At 41.7% G+C, this 22,586-nt stretch overlaps 1 protein-coding gene across 2 annotated transcripts in view; it reads right to left on the bottom strand.

Moving 5' to 3' along the window:
* Window positions 1-22,586, bottom strand: part of LOC126416743 (uncharacterized) — a 35,797-nt gene that overhangs the window by 6,582 nt on the left and 6,629 nt on the right. For both annotated transcript variants that reach the window (XM_050084579.1, XM_050084578.1), the window contains exon 2: window positions 10,877-10,988. In XM_050084579.1, the coding sequence (XP_049940536.1) occupies window positions 10,877-10,988 (112 nt within the window). The remainder of the gene's footprint in view (window positions 1-10,876; window positions 10,989-22,586) is intronic.

Below are 22,586 nucleotides of genomic sequence, written 5' to 3'. Positions count from 1 at the left end.
GCAGACACTGCCAGTGGCGGAAAGCTGTACAAGATGAAGATAATGATGATGACAAAATCTATTATGATGAGTGCTTCACATTTCAGGCACTCAACAAATGATTGCATAGATGTCCAAAACACTAAAAGCAACTCACGTAAATTACAGTCAAATCAAACAGAAGCAACTACTTTTGCTTTACGGTATCAAAAAATTCTAGCTTTTCTTATGTTGTTGTTGTTGTGGTCTTCAGTCCTGAGACTGGTTTGATGCAGCTCTCCATGCTACTCTATCCTGTGCAAGCTTTTTCATCTCCCAGTACCTACTGCAACCTACATCCTTCTGAATCTGCTTAGTGTATTCATCTCTTGGTCTCCCTCTACGATTTTTACCCTCCACGCTGCCCTCCAATACTAAATTGGTGATCCCTTGATGCCTCAGAACATGTCCTACCAACCGATCCCTTCTTCTGGTCAAGTTGTGCCACAAACTTCTCTTCTCCCCAATCCTATTCAATACTTCCTCATTAGTTATGTGATCTACCCATCTAATCTTCAGCATTCTTCTGTAGCACCACATTTCGAAAGCTTCTATTCTCTTCTTGTCCAAATTATTTATCGTCCATGTTTCACTTCCATACATGGCTACACTCCATACGAATACTTTCAGAAATGACTTCCTGACACTTAAATCTATACAGGATGTTAACAAATTTCTCTTCTTCAGAAACGCTTTCCTTGCCATTGCCAGCCTACATTTTATATCCTCTCTACTTCGACCATCATCAGTTATTTTGCTCCCCAAATAGCAAAACTCCTTTACTACTTTAAGTGCCTCATTTCCTAATCTAATTCCCTCAGCATCACCCGACTTAATTAGACTACGTTCCATTATCCTTGTTTTGCTTTTGTTGATGTTCATCTTATATCCTCCTTTCAAGACACTGTCCATTCCATTCAACTGCTCTTCCAAGTCCTTTGCTGTCTCCGACAGAATTACAATGTCATCAGCGAACCTCAAAGTTTTTATTTCTTCTCCATGAATTTTAATACCTACTCCGAATTTTTCTTTTGTTTCCTTTACTGCTTGCTCAATATACAGATTGAACAACATCGGGGACAGGCTACAACCCTGTCTTACTCCCTTCCCAACCACTGCTTCCCTTTGATGTCCCTCGACTTTTCTTATATGAAACAAAATTCCACATGGTCATGAACCACAAGCGTCTAACTGCATTTACAGCATCCCAAGCAAACCTACCAGCTAATACAGTGCAAAAATTATATTCATGGGTGCTGTTTTAGAGAAAATTACCATTATGAAATCCACTATCAGCCCACTGCTCAACACACCAACACGGAGGCTCTGTTGCGTCTATCAATAGGTACTGACCACAAATTCAATAACCAAGAAATGTATTGTTTCCAGCTTGAGGAAAACATTAGACATACATGAAAAATTCCTTGCGATGGCCCAGGATGCGGCTACACTCACAGCTCATTGTGCGGAGGTAGAAAAGCATGGGTCAGCCTAGTATGGCCAATACGAAGACAGCAGAGGATGGGACATTCCCAACGGGAGTGGCAGAGGTAAGAATGCCACATGATGGGAGTCTCCTTGATGGCACGAAGTTTATTAGACAAGGGGGTAGCCTCCCAAGAGTCAACCCACGACAGAGCAAAAACTGATGCATAGCCATAAATCTGCTGCCAGAGGGGTCAGCGAGAACGGAGGGTAGGTAGTCGACCCCCCCACTCCCTCCCAGCCAGATGATCAGCAAGTTCATTGCCCGAGATACTTATGTGGCAAGGAATCCAAAGGAAATCAACCAAACAAGCGGCATCACCAAGATCAGCAAGAAGGTTGTGGATGGTAGACACCAAGGGTGGCAGGAAAAACACCATGTCTGAAGGCAACTCATTGAGTCTGTCCATACCAAGTCAGGTGAGGCAGGACTATTTAATAAAAATGAGGGTCCAAAAGATGGCCATCAATTCTGCAGTAAACACCCTACATGTGGCAGGCAAGGGATGGTGTTCCGTGCCAACAGAAGTTTTGAAGGCATAGCCCACATGATCAGTGGATTTAGAGCCAGGCACTGGGTATTGAGTTAGAGCTTCGAATCAGGAAGGGCTGTAGTGCGGTGACAGAAATGCACTACCCTTGACTTAAGGGGAGAGAATTGAATACTGTGCGAGAGTGTCCACATGGAAGCCCACTGGATGACACCCTGGAGCTGTTGTTCTCCAGAGGCCACTGAGTAAGAGCTAGTCCAAATACAGAAATTATCCACATACAGAACAGTGGTTATCAACGCTCTGGCGGAGGCCACGAGTCCATTAACAGCGATCAAGAAAGAAAGGACACTTAATACTGAGTCCTGTGGAATGCCATTCCCCTGGGTCATGGAGAGCTCCGAAGACCCCACTCATGAAGTGCAAGGAGGATGTGATGGCACCAAGCAATGTCGTAGGCCTCACAAAGATTGCAGAAAACTGTGACAAGATGGCCCCACTGAGAAAAGGCCTATCTAAATGCGATTTCTAATTGAAGCAAAAGATCGATCGGAGACCATGCCTCTTGAAAGCCCCACTGGCAAGAAGATAAAAGGTTCTGAGATTCAATGACCCAACTGAGCTGACGAGCCACCATCCATTCAAGTAACTTACATGGAACACTGGTCAGGCTGATAGGTCTGTACTATAAAGGAACGACGGATCCTTGCTCGGCTTAAGGACAAGAACCACAATACTGTCCCTCCACTGAGAGGAGAAAATTTCTTGGAGAAAAATATGGTTAAACACGTGGAGGAGATAATGGCGTTGTGGAGGACTGAGGTGTTGAAACAATTGGTTGTGGATGGAATTAGGGTCAGGAGCTGAATCATGAGAAGAAGAGAATGCTAGAAGCAGCTTCCATTCAGTAAACAGTTCATTACAGGATTCTGCCTGACAAGGGGTAAAACATAAATGGGAAGCTTCTGCCCACTTTTTCCAGGGGAGGAAGGCAGCCAGATAGAAGGCTAATGCCAATGCCGTTGCAAAATGGGTCGCGAGGTGTTTCGCAGTAAATAATGGATCTGTACAAAGCCCATCTGGAAGGGTAGTGCCTGGAATGGATTACTGCTGCTGACAACCCTGGCGGGTGTGGAGTGTAACCCACATCCATGATGAAACTACACACGACTCTAGAGAGGAGACTAAGTTTTCCCAACATACCTGTTTGATATGTTTGATTAAGTAATGGGCTTTGGCATAAACACTTTTAAAGGCAATAAGACCGGTGGAAGACGGGTGCTGTTTCAGATGTTTCAAGGCACGATGACAATCAGAGATAGCAGTGGCAATAACCACTACAGCAGGGCAGACAGTGAATGGGGCTCATCAAGCGGGGAATGGCAATGCCGGCAGTGCAGATTATCTTATCAGACAGATCACAAAAGACTTCATCAATGCACCCTGCCAAAAAAGGTGGAAACACCACCTGTATACAGAGGCCAATCAGCATGATGGAAAGCCAAGAGGAATAACCAGGTCATTGGGAAGGGAGCAGGAGAAAGGAAGAAGGAGAGGGGAAGAGAGTGATAGATTAATGGCAAAGAAAGTGTCATATGCAGCACTTAAACACATAGGGGAACCATCATTAAGAAGGCACTGGTCTTGGTCCACAAGAAATTGGACAGTGAGGAGCCAAGGCTAGATGAAAAAGCACTGCCCCACAAAAGGTGAGACAGATAGATATCCAGCAATCACAGGCCCTGCAGACCACGTGCTGCTTCCACAAACTGCCTCCATTCCTTCCTGTTTTGTGGCAATTTTCTCCAGGTGTCTTCAATTCCCAGGGCTGCTAGGTCCTTCGCCAGGTCGTCCATCCAGCACTGCCTTGGTCATCCAATGGGGCATTTAGTGTTTGGTGAGTGATTATTAGTAAAATGAGATTCCTGGAGAACAACAGAAGCTGCCAAGTAAATGGCAATAGGGGACTGTACAGCTGGGAGGTGATGGCAGAAGCCATTACAGTTCCACTGGATGATCACACAGCAGGTATCCAAATGGGTGACGAACAGATTGGAACCAATCATGTTGCTGAGTCACCATCCATCCCCAATGATGATGGGATGACATCCACAAATAAGATGTCAGACACAAATTGCAAGGGAAATGTTGGCACCTCCGGGGGCACCATAGTGGAGTTGGGGGTGGGGAGGGGGCTTATGTTCCTTTTTCTCTTTCGGAGATTGAGGAGGGCAGGGCACAGAAGGAGAGCAGGCTTCTGCAAGATCAGGAATGGAGAGAGAGCAGATGACACACTGTGCACCCCATATCCGATTTGTGGTTGTAGGCCTCCAGCCTGAGAGACGTCAGAGGGGGAGGGCTCCTGGGAAGAAGCCCCATCACTGGCTGATACCGAAGAATGGGGGTACTCTTTTGGCCGGGGAAGGGGAGCAGCACCCAGAAGGGAGGGCATGGGAACTGTAGAGGAGGAGGAGGGGGAGGGGAGAGGGGGAGGGGACTGGGTAAGGAAGAAGTAGGAGGGGAAAAGGACGTAGCACAGGCAAAAGCAGACGAGATCAACACTGGGTGGAGTCTGTCATCTTTCTGACAAGCCTCAGTGTAAGGTAGACGATTGAGGGAGTTATGATCTGGTATCTTCTCTTCTTTCTTGTAAACTGGGCAATCTGGTGATGGTTGAGAGTGGCAGTCATGACTAGTTATACACACAGGTGGCGGAACACAGGGGCTTCCCTCATGCAACGGGTGTCCACAGTCACACACAGGGCCCTGCCATACAGCAGGATGATACATGCCCAAAACGCAAGCACCAAAAGCACCTCACGGGTAGCTAGACGTACAACTTCAAGTCACATCGGTAACACCATGTCCTTGACATTCTCTGGGAGGGTATCTCCCTCGAAAGCCAGAATAAAGGCGCCGGTATTGGTGCGGTTGTCTTTATGATCCTTCTGCATACGTCAAACAAAATGACCACTACATGCACAAAGCCACCCTGATACCACCCACTCCGATTAGATGCTCTCCATGTGAGTGCCATCCAGCCACAGTAATGGCCGTCTGCACAGTGGCTGTTGCTGGGAGTTCTGATGCTCTAGGATGACAAGTAATCCCTCCTTAGCATTCATGGGAAGGCAACAGCTCACATATCAGAACTGCGATCCTCGTATTGTCAGGGGGGCTCAGCCAGATGCGTGCATAACAGCCCCACCACAAGGGCTGGCTACATGTGCTGGTGACATAGTTGGTGGAGGTGTGTGTGTGGGGGGGGGGTCTATGGCAGGGGAGGAAGAGGGGAGAGGAATCCACACCATAGACACTAGGGAAGGAGTTCTTCCCCAAATGGCTCACACAAAAGACAGAAAATTTAGGCGTGGAGGTCAAAACCCAAGGGGGGACCAAAATGTCAAAAAGGATGAAAGAGAACAGGCAAGAGGAACAAAACCACAAGGAATATAGAGAACCAGGTGATAGCCAGGTCGACATACAGAAGAACACTGGGAGAGGAGAAGGAGGGGGCAGCAGGGGAAGAGCAAGGATGGGGAGGGAGGGGCATGGTGAAGGGTGAAGGAAATGCAGTGTGGGAAGGAAGAATGGGCTGCAATAGCTCAGGCCCCCATGTCTTTCATGCATGAACTCACAAAAGAACTGTGAACTCCCTGAGGAGGGAATTTTTCTGTAAAACGTAACCCAAAAACTTAATTGTTAGTAGTGGATGTGACTATTCACAAGAAATGTCACATTAATACTTTCAAATCCAGGACCTTTCTTATACTTTCAGGTTGTGGACCCTACTCATACATCAGTACCATTTGAAAAAGATGTTGCTGATAAAAGTTAAAACAATTGATGAATTTTTTTTCTTTCGTTGTAGTGGGCACAAAGTACCTCCTCCCTCCCCCGGTAGTATATTTTATACTTTATGTGGAGTATAGAGTCTTTCATTATTACTGTTCTCTGACTGCCTTCATAGTTGAATGATTAGTGTTGCTACCATTGGTGTGAAAGGATCCAGGTTCTGTTCCCTGTACAACCTCTGATTTTTCTGAGGTTGGGTAGTCTGGAACATGGTCCACTTTGTCTCTTGATGCCAAATGAGGAGTTGCTTGAATAAAGCAGCAGTGGCATCACCAGGATTTACCTAGCAGCAATAATAGCTAGAAAGATTGGCAACATGCAATCACTTGTCCCATGACCATAGAATGCTCCTCCTACTGTCTTGTATGCAGCAGTCGGCCAATGGAAAGGCCTAAGGAGTAACCTGTGAGTGGTGCTTAAGTATACTGTTGTTCTCTGGACTTCGGACACATGAATGATGTACAGATGTACTTTGTAGTTTGGCAATTAAGAGATGTAATTATATATTGTATGTTGTGTTGAATAATCAGTATTTTCACATGGCATTTGGTGACCTGTTATGGAATCATACACAACACCATTGCATGGGAGAAAATTGAATCGTAGACTGAAATGATAAATGTATCTTATGTAAGCCAATCCAAAGTATCACACAGAATTACTCATGACAATCATGTCACATAATGTTCACAAACTGTGACAAATGCTCAAACTCCTGACCAAATAATCAAGATATATCATTCCGCAAACATCACAATGATCATCAGGGCACCCTCTGGAAGCGCCGCAAACTCAAGCACCTGAAATTTCGAGGAAAACAAACAGTGTTCCACACCTGCAACCCACTGGTGATGCTCCTCCAGAAGAAACGAGCTTGTCTGTCAGGGACAATATCTGATAATACCACAGAAAATTTTGAGCAGCTGTCTGGCAGTGCCTACCTTCCCCTGACAAGGAGAATGCTGCCAGAAATCAATAGCGGTGGCAGCTGATTTCAGACTGGACAGCTATCAACTATTCATAACAGAGCACTTTACCAAGCTACAATTCTTCTCTGATACAAGTGCTGATGCTTCACCTTATTCCTCATCTTCCACAGCAAAACACTGACGGCAGTCACCTGCACACTGTGAATGAACCTTCTGTCAACACCTATGGCCAAGTCACCTTGCATCGTAACTTCAATCTTCCACATGAATTTGAATGGAGATTCATTGTTGCGATGCTATGCCCAGTTGTTGAAGCAGATTTCTATCGTTTAATGGCCTCCTTTCAGATCTACACCACCACAGTCCGTCTGACTCTACAACACAGTTGTCTAGCGAAATACAGCTACACCACACCTACCACACTAGCATCAAAGTGAATGCTGCCGATTCACCAAATGATGACCCACTCACCCGTTTCCTGAAGTTACCCTTCCATCACCTAATCCAGCACTGGTAAAACACTATATGATAAATCAAAATGACTCCACAACAGAACTAACAGATCATGTGTGGCTTCTATCGTATACCTTCAGACAAATTCAAGATCACAAAGTTCTCTTTTATGTTAGCATGGAGGGCTTTTTCACCTTCAGATCGCAGTTGGGTCCCAACACACTATACTGTTCGCAGAGTAAGATCAACAAGTGGCATCCTTGTAGTGATTTTTGCCAGCATTACACCACAACGATACCTGACAGCTACCACATGCCACATATCTAAAACTGTTCTGCATTTTTGTGGCAAAATGGGTTTCTCCATGTCTGACTTCAACAGTGCTTTCTATCATATATCAATTGCACCAAAAGGCATATACAAAATTGCTATTGCTCTTTGCACAACAACTGGACCCCAAAATTTCTGAACATGCCATTTAGACTATGCAATGCAGCTCAAACTCTCCTGATCTTCAAGACAACATGGTTTGGTTATTAATCTGTCAAAAGGGGCAATGGAAGTACAAATTTTAAGGTACCTTGTCAATGCACAACAGATTTTGCAACTTCAAGACTGAGTGGAAACCATTTCTAAATTTCTGCACCTCACAAGAATATGTGAATTCCATTGTTGCTTGCACTTGATTTTTTACCAACCTTTTGTGAACAATCATGCATTGTTGCAAGCACTTCGCAACAAATTCTTGAAAGATATGTCTAAACCTAGAACACATGACACCGATGACCAATGAAAAGAAAGCATCCTATAAAAATTGAATAAATATCTGAAGATATGCTTTACGTTTGAATTTCTCTTTGCTGCACATATAGATTCAAAATCTCCACCTGCTTGTATGCGAGCGTGAACATATGTAATTTCATACATTTATGATACCTCTCTCTCACAGCAACAGTGATTGCTTAGTATGTAAATATCACAAACTCTAAAATACAGACAGGATTTACTGAAAAAAAGTGTGTCAAAATTGATAGTACAATTACAACGACATGTACAACATAACTGACAATCTCTACCTTTACGTATGTTATGTACTTTCCCAGAATCTTACCAACAAATCGAAGTAATCTGTACACCTTCTCCTCTACTATTGATTTAACGATTTTACCCAATTTGACATTGCTTCATATTATTACCGCTAAATAAGGCCTACTTTGTATCAGGGCTTAGTGAATTGTTTGCTTTCAGGAGTTTTAACTGTTTAATGAGGAGTCTTACTTCAGTGTCTTTAGTAAAAAATTATAACCTCACAAGCAGAAAAGTTCGCATACGCCCATGAGTCCTAAGTGGACTATACCTCAGTCTAACTGTTTTGGCACCACGCTTAGAGCTAGACATTTCATCCTTATCACAGATTATAAGCCACTTGGAAAAGGAATAATCACACCAGAGGTGGCAACTGGACTTCACTTCACAGTTTACTACAGGTATCTGACATACCGATGCTGGTGGTGAGCAGAATGGACCAGACGATGCCTCATCTTGCACTGATGCTGCTATGTAGGATCTTTGACTTTGCAGCACTTGGCAATGCTCAAGAAGGAGCCAATGATCTGAAGATGTCCCTTGAAGCACTGTCAGACTTACAGCTCTGACATATTGAAATATTGCACTCAACTTTAATGGCAAACTGCAATGTATCGATGTAACAAGCCCTACCATTTGTCACTACAGATTTCAGCCAACAAGCAACTTATAGCAGTCGGACGGATACCAGTTATACCATTTCTCTTGTTAGCCTGTGGACCATCCAATGAATGTGGCAAGAGCAACAATGGTAGCCACAATCTGGTTTTGTGAGTGGATTGTCTACTTTGGCATATCCCTACATGTCACAACTGACCAGTGCAAACAGTTCAAGTTGCACCTCTTTAAAGTACTTTCAACATTACTCAGTATGAACCAAATGAAATGGGGCCTCTCCCCAAGTCACAGTCACACTAGTCGATGATGGTCATCTGATGCAATGCAAAATTGTGATTCATTGCTGAACGCAATGCAACCCACTGAACAGCAGTTCATTTTTACTGGTCATGGTACCACTCCAAAGACAGCCACTGGTGTTGTTGTGTTAATGGAAGCCTACGAATGGGGCAGTAATTCCTTAGTCCAGCTGCTGCTGGTCTCCAACCAATGGCACAGGATGACACAGAATGTTGTACAAGTCGATTACTTGTTCTTGGATGGCAAGCGTAGATGGGAAGGGGTTATGATGTGCTTGGTGTACAATACAGTAAGCCTCCCTTGTGGTGCTCAGACGTAGTCATCCAGAACCTTGACAACAAGTATGCCTGCCAGCACATTTCCATGCAATCCAATATTGGGCCATGAGGTATGGAGGCCATTCTACATGTCACACAGAATTATATCTCTAATTATTTACATGCCCGCCGATTGTGTGTGTGTGTGTGTGTGTGTGTGTGTGTGTGTGTGTGCGCGTGCGTGAGCGCGTGCAAGTTATACTGATGTCTGCTATGTCTTCTGTGTGTTTCAATTTTTTTTGTCAGCTTGTAGTATATATGTTGCCCTCTGACCTGACTGCAAATGGTCTTCTAGCTAAACACTGTTATCTTCATATCAGTTGCAATAACCGTCTTTCTACTGAATTATTTATAATGGAAAGGGTAAACATTACTATTGACTTCATAGATGGTTGCATTTAGTGCTTAACTGCTTTTTCTATTTTACAAAGGACATTCCATCACCATATCCCAGTTGAGTTATTCATTGGTGTAATGTTTTGTCTATTGCATCTGCTACTTATGTATAGCCTTGGGTATTGTTTTCTCTCTCTTAACTGATTGACTTAATTGAGCTGCTATTATTATATTATTTCCTTTTATGACTTAATTGGACCACTTCATCTTCTTTGATAAGTGCATGTTTTGTTCCTTCCAAATTGCTCAATATATTTTCAATTGTTTTGATATTTTACATCTGTCCTAATCTGTAAATACCCTTTTCACTGTGTGTCATTTGTCTACTTGAGATTTTCTGTTTTGTTTTGTAGATAATATGGTTTCTACTTCTTATTTACTACACCAGATCATCTTAGCATACTGAATGCCAGCCCTGCCCCCCCCCCTCCCCCCGCTCACTCCCAACCTCCCTCCCTCCCCTTTCCCCCAACCCCAAAATGGCTATGCATCCTAAAAAACTACCCTATCTCTCCCCAATAGCTTTGATATTCCCAATGATTATGTCTGTCTCCTAAGCATAAACAGAAAAAAAAGTTTAGCCTCTTTACATGTGCAAAAGGTTTTTGATTTGATTCCTAGCTGGTTGTAAGATTTCTTTGGTACTCTTATGTTCCTTTCACTTCCGGCAATGCTATACATGTTTATGTGAAAAAATGCCGTACTTCAATGGTGTCAGAAGCCATTATAAAACTGCTGATACCTAACTCCCTCCTTCTACTACTGGTTGAGTGAATCTATCATTATGCTGGAGAAGAACATAACGCAAACCAGGAAATGTGAAACATAGCAAAGCATCCTATGAACACTTATTTATTTCTAATGTTTCCAAATAACACACTACTTAAATACAATATGAATAATTCAGAAATAATGAAAGTTACCTTACCAGATTTCAACCCAGGAAGACTAGAGAACATGAACCAACGCTTGCAGGACTCATATTTTGATTTCTCAGGTGGATTTTTAATTAGATCTTTTGCTTTATTGATTGCAGCCAACTGTAAATGATTAAACAACTATGAAATCATTTTTGCAGATTATCAAGATAATGTAGTTTGAATGGATGATGTACACTCCTCAAAAGCATACTTGGTTGGAATGATACATATAGAAACAACGCCTGAGCGAATGTTATAATATCAACTACTACTTGTTTAAGCTGTATGTAAAAATAGATTGGTATGATTTTTCTAAGCATGCCCAGGCACAGATGTCCACCCATCAGGAACCATTCAGTAATATTCTACATCCACATCCATTGCAAACCACTGAAAAACATTGCAAAGGATAGGTCCCAAAGCACCATTCATTAGGGTTCTTTGCATTTCAGTTATACATTCAGTGCAGGAAGAGCGGCTGCTTGAATTCCTCTGTGTGCGCAATGATTAGTCTAATCTTATTTTTGCAGTACCTACAGGAACTATACATAAGGGGAAAGACTATGTTCTTAGGTTCCACACTTAGGCTTCATGCAGGTTTTGAAACTTTGTATGTTGCAGTCCTCTCCAGCGAGTTAAATCCACAAGTATAAGAGTATATCTGCCGAAAAGCTATTACGGTAAACACTATCTAAATATTGTGTGGTATACAATGAAGTGGGTAGCTGTCAGACTACAACCAAAGATCGAGAGTTAATTACATGATGAATACAAAAACTTTTTGCCACTTTCACTACTTTTACCACAGGCAATATTCTGGTTATGTGAAAACATTGTTGTGCAGCTGATTCAAATCTACACTTGGCCATAAGTCAGTTTATAGGTCAGTGGAAGCCAAGGACATATCACCTCCAATAAGACCTAGTAAAGCAATTTGGTGTACACAAGAGCCATTTTGCTTCAGGTAAATTAAAACCAAGAATACAAGGGAACAAATATTGCATTATAAAGACATGTCATATCATGTTTCTAATTTTATGGTGTGGTTACATATGTGAAGGTGATTAATGAAAAATGGAACATGGGGAAAACGTCATGGAGATTAAAACTGTGTGCCAGACTCAGACTTATAACACCACCTGGTGTGCTCTATTAAATGATGATGTTGCCTATCTCTATTCCAAGGAAATAATGACATATTTTGTATTGCTGGTAATGTGAGGAACCACACAATGAGGGTTCAATTAAGAACACTTGTTAGTGAATAACACATTGCATGGCTTGCAACCAGAATTATTACTCATTTACAACACTTCAGTTACACTCAGCTTTACCAGTTTACCACATGCCACCACACAGTATTAACCATTTTACAATGAAACCTGAAGACTGTCAGAATGTGCATGGATAATTGTACCAGAAACGATAAACTCTACCGCACATCCACCTAATACCTGCTCACACATGCAGCTAGTAGTGAACTCAACTGCCAGACTGCACCACCACGCAACAACTACTACTACTTCAGAATACATTGTCGGTGAGCAAAAGCCAGACTCAGTAGTGTAACATAATGCACAGTCTGCAAAGAAGCAAATCAATAAGTTTATGACTGAGTGTCACAAAGAATAACCAACAGGCCAATGTGGGATAATATACAACCCTCACAGACTTAAACCCAGCTCCTCAACTTCCATGGGCAATGCTCTTACCAATTAACTTGTCTAGGGATACCTCAAACTTTGCATCGTAGTTCCATACTTTCTTAACGTCATTAGTGCTCTGCATACAATATAACAAAAAAAGGATCAAGATTCTATAGTTTGTATCCAACATCAGAGTAAACTACAGTTGATGAACAGACAAAAAGAATTAATAATTAATGACAAGAACCTGCTTTTAGTGCACTAAACTATTCAGAAATTTTTACTAGACTATATCAAAAACAAACTAATGAAAAAAACAATACTGGCACTGATGCTGAGTGACAGACTCATGATATAAAATGGTTTCCTTTCAACTAACTGGCAGATCACACTGATATTTTGTTTGGGTCACCCAATGATGGAAGTTGTGCAATAGACTCTGAAAATAATTTTCCCACTCTTTCTGGCATTAATCCATTTTGGAAAATCCACAGGTGTTAACTGTTCAATCCTCAGGGATGTAGTAGTTATTCTTATAACTAGAAGCCCTTCTTGATTCGATGCTTCCAGTTTAATCTAGGGATTTCAACTGTTCATTAGTTTTAAATAGACTTTTACTTAAATAACAGTGGGAAACACCTACAATCAGATTCAGTTTGCATGCTGAATAAGAGGACCCCTTGTAAATCTGTTACAGGGATTCATTATGAGTTTGTTTCACTTTCCCCTTTCACATGCTCTGCCCATATGTTAGGCTATTCAAGTAGGGCAATATGATTTCTACAAAAATAAGAAACACTGCAGCATGAGGGGACAATAACAACTGTAGTAAACACACACATATTACAGTGCGCTAACAGAACACAAACAGTAGGGCAAAAATGAAGGTGTATTCTTTATTCAAATGACAGCTGTTCTGCTATGGGATACAATATCATCATCTTAACTTTATTGCCTAATAGTTCAATGCCTGTTATTGTATGTCATGAACTCTCACTGTTGCTGTGGTTAATCAAATGCAGATCTTACAGTAAGAACAACTGTTTTATTATGATGAAATTTACATCAATGTTAGCTAGTGAAATAGGACAGTTTCATACAATTTAATGAGCATCAACCACATTTGAACTGTATATTATATTAGGTGCAACAAATGAAAGGAAAGGAAAGAAGGAAGTGTTTGATATACCAATGACCTTTAGAGGTGGTTGGGTGCAACAGTTCAATCCAATTTTTGGTTGTGCCAAACATAATTCTTTGTCTGCCCACACACAGTGACAGAAACAATAGAGCAAATCATATGTGCATATATAAGAAGATAAAAGAAGAGACTTGTCAAAAGTAGCATTTTGTATAATGAACAAAGTATAGTGATGGGTCAATCTTAAGGGACAAAACAGATAACTCAAAATTCTTACCACTATCAGCTGTTGTTTTATTAAGGGAAGGACATGAAGAATGTGGTAACCAAAAACTTATGTTAATTTGTTAGATGTAAAATTCTGTATCAATAACTTTGAATGTAAAAACTACAGAGCTTGTTTAAACAGTTACAAAATTTGTTTCAGGTCACCCCTCCCTCTATGTGCAACAGAAAATTCTCTTTCACAACTTATGCATTTCACATTGAACTGTTATTGACATGTTGGCTGAGTTCCCATCTTTCTAAATACCCTGTAATTACATAGCTATTTAACTCATTCAGGAGTTGAATTAGGCATTAACACTGAAGTAATAATAGTGCTGGCAGGTCGATAGAAACACAGACAGACACAGACATACATACACACAAAATTCAAGCTTTCGCAACAAACTGTTGCCTCATCAGGAAAGAGGGAAGGAGAGGGAAAGACAAAAGGATGTGGGTTTTAAGGAAGAGGGTAAGGAGTCATTCCAGTCCCGGGAGCGGAAATAAGTCTTTCCGCTCCCGGGATTGGAATGACTCCTTACCCTCTTCCTTAAAACCCACATCCTTTTGTCTTTCCCTCTCCTTCCCTCTTTCCTGATGAGGCAACAGTTTGTTGCGAAAGCTTGAATTTTGTGTGTATGTATGTGTCTGTTTGTGTTTCTATCGACCTGCCAGCACTTTCGTATGGTAAGTCACATCATCTTTGTTTTTAAATATATTTTTCCCGCGTGGAATGTTTCCCTCTATTATACTGAAGTAATAATAGTATTGACACAATAAATAACCATATTCGAATGACAACTGTTAACAACTGACGTCTATTTGCTGCACGTAATTGCCATAGGTTAGGAGCAGCAGTACTGGCTTGCTTAAATAATGCATCTTTCACTGTTCTCACGACTTTACAAGCTTCAAAGTATTCTTCAGTAATACATAGACTGTATTATTTGAGTTACTCTGACAAGCAACTTAGGCTGAAGTTTAAATAATGTTTATTTAAACTTAAATGAATTGTCCAATAACAAATAAGTACTCTCATGTACCACACTCTGATCCCGACAAATGTGTTTTAAGACAAATTCATACTTCAGTGTATTTATCAGCAACACTCAGGCCTAACTGGGGTGTAGTTTTGACAATACACTTATATGAATACACAAATTGGCAAAAAAAAAAAAAAAAAAAAAAAAAAAAAAAAAAAAAAAAAAAAAAAAAAAAAGTTAAATACAAGATTCTAGCAACCCATATAAGATAATTTTTGCAATCCTTAAACATGGAAAATCCTTTACAATATGAAACAACTGGCAACTTTACTACCCTTGCCTACCTGTACATGTTATCAGAATGTCTTTTTGGCCAGTTAATGGTTTTTCCACCAGATACAGGGAGATCTAATTTTGCATTAACAAAATGCTACTCTAACAGAACGCTGATTTTTAAGAGTGCATTTCATTGAAGAAATCTTGAGTAATCAAAATGACAGTTTCAACTGAAGCAAGGTTTCATCATGTGGCAAACTTGTCAAAACCTTTCTTCAAGTACACACTGTCACTTAGATAAACCAAGAAGATATCATTAGGATGGAGCTCCTCCCTTTTTCTTCAGAACATTTAAGAACATCTGAATGCCATTACATCAGTGTTTTCATAATAGTGACATACTGATTCTGCTCAGGTCTTCATTATCATCTGATTAAATATCAATTTCCCCCCCTCTCTCTCTCTCTCTCTCTCTCTCTCTCTCTCTCACACACACACACACACACACACACACACACACACTCACAAGCCAAGAATGTTGTTTTGGTTTCGTTTTGCTTAAGGGTGCAAAAAACGACTGGGGTCACACGCACCCAAGTCAAAACTATAAAAAACGAAGACAGAGAGGAGTTAAAGAATGACTTTATGTCAGTCCCAATTGACGTAAGAGAAGACAGCTAAAAACAGGCACGTGGAAAAACGGCTAAAAAAGACATCATACAGAAATGGAGGTCCAAAACTAAAAATTAAATGGCCTTCACCACATTGCATGGCGGATAAAAAGTAAAATGGGGTCGACAGCCCACGCGTCATTTGCTACAACGGCCGATAACTTAGACGGCAAACCCGAGCAGGAACATAAACATTTAAAAAATGTGCATTCCATCAGAAAGTGGTGGGCAGTTAAAACTTGGGCGCAATGTGTAAAAAGTGGTGGAATAGTGCCACTTATCAAATGATGATGGCTAAAAAGGCAGTGCCCAATACGCAATCTTGTTAAAATGACCTCCTCCCGGTGGGAGGGCCAAGAGGAGGTTGTCGAAGCCTTTGGGAGAGGCTTAATAATCCTGAGCTTATTCCCATGAAGGGAGGCTCAATGGCGATGCCAAAAGGGACACCATTCCTGAAAGACGGCAACACAGAGATCATTGGAGGGAATATAGGAACTTGTGGGCTGAGGTACAAGGACTGCAGCCTTGTCAGCAGCATCCTTTCCTGGCAGACCGACATGACAACCCACAGAAACATCATACTAGCTCCACCAAGAGTCAGTCTTGCGGACCAACTGCATCAAGGGATGGGCAGTGTACAGCGCACACAGACTTTGAAGGGCCCTGAGTGAGTCTGAGCAGGGGGTACCATTGGAAAGTCTGTGTTGCCGGATGTACTCTGTGGCCTGAGCCAGGCGAAGAGCTCGGCTGTAAATACCTAGCAGTGTGCCAGAATATGATATCGAAAAACACAGGTGCCAATGACGAAGGCACACCCGATCCCACAGGCAGTTCGAGAGCCATCAGTGCATTCAAAGGTACTAACGCGAAGTTGCATGCAAAGGTCGTGAAACTGAAGGTGATAGACCAAGGCTGGGGTAATGTCCTTAGAAGCGAATGAAGGCCAAGGTTAACATGGGCCGCTTCACGAAGTCAAGGTGGTGAAGGGTTCACATGCCCCGGGATAGGTGCAGATGGTGTGAATTTAAGGCGCTGTAGCAAGTGCCGAAAGCAGACTCCAGGAGGTAACAGAGAAGGGGGATGTGCCCCATACTGGCAATCAAAGGAATCATCAAAGAAGGAGGCATAGGATGGGTGGCCATGCATGGCAGACAAACGGTATGCATACCTGCTCAGGAGAAAGTCACGGTGGTAGGACAGTGGTAGTTCAGCAGGTTCAGTACACTTACTCTCAACTGGGCTAGTGTAAAAGGTACCTGTGGCGAAATGGATGCCACAATGGTGGATAGTGTTGAGACGGTGTAAGACGGATGGACGTGCAGATGCATAAACAAAGCACCCATAGTAGAGTTTCAAACGGACAAGGGACTGGTACAAGTGGAGGAGGGTAATTCGATCAGCACCCCAGGAAGAGTACCACTGAGGACACGGACATTGAGGAAAGGCATACAGCGGGCTGCCAGGCAAGACACATGTGAGAACCAGGAATGATCCCTATTGAGCATGAGCCCCGTTGTTTCTGTTTATATGCAGTGAAAGTAATGAAAAAACTGAAGAAAAAAAAACGTGTTTGTATACGAACTCAGCCCCATGGCCTTTGGATTACCATTCTGCACTCTTCCTGATGTGACAACCGTTGCCTGGAAACTAGGCTAACATAAATGGCTCATGCCTGCTCTCACTTCTGTCATGTTCATTTCTGGTGAAACCCTGCATATACAATAAAGTTGGACAAAATCAGAAATGAATAGGTGCGGTTCCCTGGTCAACCACATGTGTAATTCCTCCTTAAGCATCAGTCAGTTTCCTGAATTATTAAATACTTCATAGTGAAGCTGCTTTATAAAAAGGAGAAAGGTATAATGTAGACAATTTTAGACCTATTGCTATGCCATCAGTGTTTACTAAAGTTATTGATAAGGCTATCTATATACGGGTAACTAAACATCTCAGTTCACATAATTTGCTGTCAAACATACAGTTTGATTTTACAAGTGGCTTAGCAACTGGAAAGTGCTATAATCTCTCTTCTCTGTGGGGCAATGGACAGATTAAACAAAGAGTTGTGACCACTGGGTGTCTTCTTTCATTTAACAAATGTGGTTTAATAAATGTTGATCACACAATATTGCTGCAGAAGTTGGACCGTTATGGAATAAGAGGAGACAATATTGCTGCAGAAGTTGGACCGTTATGGAATAAGAGGAGTAGCTCACAATTGGTCCTTCTCATGCTTTAAGAATAGACAGGAAAAGGTCATTCTCCACAATAATGAAAAAGGTTATGAGCTGATGTCTGATTGGACCATGATTAAGTGGGGTGCTGCACAGGGGTCAGTGTAGAGACCACTGCTGTTTCTTAAGGGTATATAAATAAAATGGTTTCTAATATTTCTGTTTGCTGGTGGCACTAGCTTGATAGTGGAGGATGTTGATTGCAACGAAGACAATGTATCAAATAGTGTGGTGCAAGATAGAAGTTCATGGCCTGTAGGAAATAAATTGATGCTACATCACAGTAAAACTCTGTTTTTACAGTCTTAAACAAACAATTCAACAAAAACAGACATTTTGATTGCCCAGAATGAGCATCAGATCTGAAAAGTCATAATTCCTAGGTATTCAGATAGAGTGTAAGTTGTAATTGAAATCACATGTTCATGATCATGTTCAAAAACTTAAATGATGCTATATTCACCATTAGTACAATATCTGCAATAAGTGATAGTCTAACACAAAAATTGGTCTACTTTACTTACCTTCATTCACTTATAACATAAGGCATTATATTCTTGGGTACCTGTTCCCCACTCATCAAGTGTATTTTTGGCTCAAAAATGGGCAGTTCAAGCAATCTGTTCATGAACTTCTTGTCAGATGTCTGGGAATTCTGACACTGCCTTGTCAATACATTTTTTCTTTAACATTGTTTGTTGTTAACAATATGAGTTTGTTCCCAAAAACTAGCAATTTCCACTCAGTTAACACTTGGCACAAATTTAATTTGTATTTGGATTGCACCTCCTTGAATCTTGTGCAGAGAGGTATGCAGTATTCAGCTGCATCCGTTTTCAATAAGCTATCACAAGAATTTAAAAAATCAGCAATAATCCTTGCACTTTTAAGTCTAAACTGCAGAATTTCCTCATGGGTCACTACTCCTGTTTTGTTGAGGAGCTACTGGAAAAAAATAATCTTCATTCTTGTGATATATTGTTGATTTATCTAATATATACACAAGCAGTTAGTCATCAGCATAAGATTCGTGTAAATTTTATTTTAGTTATTATTAACTTTTCTGATGTTAATTTAATGTACTGACTCAATTCCATAATCACAGAGATCCGCTCCTCAGTTTAGTCCTACAGAACTAGATGTAGAAAACGAAACAAGAATTAACCACCATGATGGAGCAGATCCTGAACAGTAGTTGATCTTTAGTAACGCAGCAGGCTACAGATCTTGGACCATACCTGGGAGGAAGAGGTATATGTTTCTCATGAGGAGGCTTAGCACTCCCAGCATTCCTTCTTATGACATTTTTTAGGTAGTGAGCCTTTGGACTGAGCCACTTACAAAGATGAGGGTTGTCTATGATAGACACTGCTTGAGATATTGCAGTGACCTTCGACAGTTCTGAACAGCTGTTGCAGTGTCTTTGGTCCACTATGGTACCCATCATTAGTGTAGAGAGCCCATAGAAAGAGGGTACCAGTTCCAGTAGTAGTGCAGGTGATTGCAACGAAGATGTCTCTAACAACCTTGCCATTAGAGTCTGCTGCAGCGAGTGGCAGAAGTATATAACTGCCAGTTGGCCCTCGAGAGAGACCAACATGACAACTAGTCTATCAAGTCGCATCAAAAGTGACAGGATCGCTGGAAAGCTAAAGATGATAACTGGTCAGAAGGTCCCAAGCAGATGACATAGTACTCCCCCACAGGGGTGGTGTGTACTGAATTCTCCAAGTAGGTGAATGGGACGGAATGAGTTGTAAGTTCAAGTTAGGCACCTCAAGTTATGTAAGTTCCTTGCCTGAGGGTAAATAACTGTTGTATGTGGTAATCACTTGGAGCATTCACACTCATTCTGCTATTGTTACCAATGTGGTACCCAACAGAATCCACCCACTGAAGGCTTCTAAGTGAACCAACATACAGACCCATCCAGATGCTCTTTTGGGACTGGTACAGTTCCAGCAGAACCCAATGTAATCCCAAAAGGTTTGAGAATGTTATTCAGTGAAATACATGTCTTGGAGAGCAATGAAGATTGTTGAACAGGAGGACATCATTTGTTGCATTTCTGGCAGGCGACAGTAATATCAATTGCACCATTAAATTATCACTTTAAGGGCCTCCTGGTTAGGCAAGCAGTGCCCAAGAGTATAGGTCACATCTTAGGATCACTGTCCGTCACCACCAGGAGTAGAACAACATGTGGGGGGATCTGGCATCCCTGGTGTCACAAGAGTAGTCATATCCTGACATTCTGTCTCATTCTTCTTATCTAATTTAGAGGGTTGGGACTAGTCTATGGCTCCTTCTGCCACTGGTTGGTGTAGGGCCAATGTTCTGTAGATTTCCAGGGAGAGATTTCCAAAAAGGGAGTCCTGGCATTGATACATGTTGGAGGAGGGCACTGGTTCCCCTCTTGGGGTTGAGAAATCAAGGTCCTCGAAGATGGAGCTGCACAAACGACGCGAGGGAGGGAGATGATTGACTCCGCAAATGACCCAGAATGGTGCTTGCTCACATGAGTGTCTCCAGAAATTGGGGTTGTTCGTAACACAGGAAGACACATTCCCAAACCGCTGGCAGTTAAATCTGAGACAGAAATACGGAAGTGTGGGTGACAATCTGAGCAGTTCTCTTAGGTTGTTCGCAGGTGATGCTGTAATTTACCGTCTAGTAAGGTCATCCGAAGACCAGTATCAGTTGCAAAGCGATTTAGAAAAGATTGCTGTATGGTGTGGCAGGTGGCAGTTGACGTTAAATAACGAAAAGTGTGAGGTGATCCACATGAGTTCCAAAAGAAATCCGTTGGAATTCGATTACTCAACAAATAGTACAATTCTCAAGGCTGTCAATTCAACTAAGTACCTGGGTGTTAAAATTATGAACAACTTCAGTTGGAAAGACCACATAGATAATATTGTGGGAAAGGCAAGCCAAAGGTTGCATTTCATTGGCAGGACACTTAGAAGATGAAACAAGTCCACTAAAGAGACAGCTTACACTACACTCGTTCATCCTCTGTTAGAATATTGCTGCGCGGTGTGGGATACTTACCAGGTGGGATTGATGGAGGACATCGAAAGGGTGCAAAAAAGGGCAGCTCGTTTTGTATTATCACGTAATAGGGGAGAGAGTGTGGCAGATATGATATGCGAGTTGGGATGGAAGTCATTAAAGCAAAGACGTTTTTTGTCGCGGCGAGATCTATTTACGAAATTTCAGTCACCAACTTTCTCTTCCGAATGTGAAAATATTTTGTTGAGCCCAACCTACATAGGTAGGAATGGTCACCAAAATAAAATAACAAAAATCAGAGCTCGAACAGAAAGGTTTAGGTGTTCGTTTTTCCCGCGCGCTGTTCGGGAGTGGAATGGTAGAGAGATAGTATGATTGTGGTTCGATGAACCCTCTGCCAAGCACTTAAATGTGAATTGCAGAGTAGTCATGTAGATGTAGATGTAGATGAAGCGTCCAGTTCCACCCGTCTGCTTTGACCTATGACATCACAAATATGGCGGAAACGACCATCCACTACGACTCCAATATGGCGCCTATGACGTCATTATGTAAACATGACAACAAACTCCAAAATACATTGAAAAACCAACACACACACCTTCCACAAAAAACCTAATCAAACTAATGGGACAAGCGTGGGAAATAGGGGGTTTTTGGCTGGGACAAACTAAATACAAACACACCCCACTACACCAAACAAAAAACACTAAAATAACAAGACCCCACAACCTTCCCAAATTCCACTACACACAAAATCCACTGGAATCAATCACTTCCCTTGACCTATATAGGTCAACAGTAACTACCAATACCACACTATAAATCTCAAAACTTTCACCACACTCAATCCTATTAATAAAAAAAAAGACACACTAGAGAATCAAAATTGCAATCGAACACTTCCCTTGACCTGTTATCCTTAAGACATCTCCACATATAGCCATCCCTGGTCAGAGATGCCGGAACATTAGTAAACATCATTTCTTCACGACACACTGAACACTTCACGACTTCAGACAACAGGCCAAACAGCTGAAAAATTTTTATTAGAGACAACGCACTGTCCCCCATCATCGCCGACAACCAAAACCTGTTGACCTTGTCAGTCATATCCATATCTACCAAAGACATAAACAAAGCAATTTACCAAAATTCACACACAATGAACAGATATAAAACAACAATAACATCGACATAACAAAACCAAAATCGTTAACTCGCTGAAAAATATTCCGCTGAAAGCACAGTCACCACCAATACCACACACGTGCAATGCTACCACACAAGTGAACCCCATACACCACATAACACGCTACCCATAAACACACCACCAGAGAGAACCACCGACCGCAACAATACGCCACCTATAAACACGTCACACATGCAAACTAAACAAAAAACATCACCTAACATACAACACATAAACACACCACCAAAGAGCACCACTGATCACATCAAAACAACACCTACAAACCTGTCACT

The sequence above is a fragment of the Schistocerca serialis genome, chromosome 8 (genome assembly GCF_023864345.2).
Source record: "Schistocerca serialis cubense isolate TAMUIC-IGC-003099 chromosome 8, iqSchSeri2.2, whole genome shotgun sequence".
Classification (NCBI taxonomy): Eukaryota; Metazoa; Arthropoda; class Insecta; order Orthoptera; family Acrididae; genus Schistocerca; species Schistocerca serialis.
Note: the sequence above shows the minus strand (reverse complement) of the source record. Positions and strands in the feature narration are given on the sequence as shown.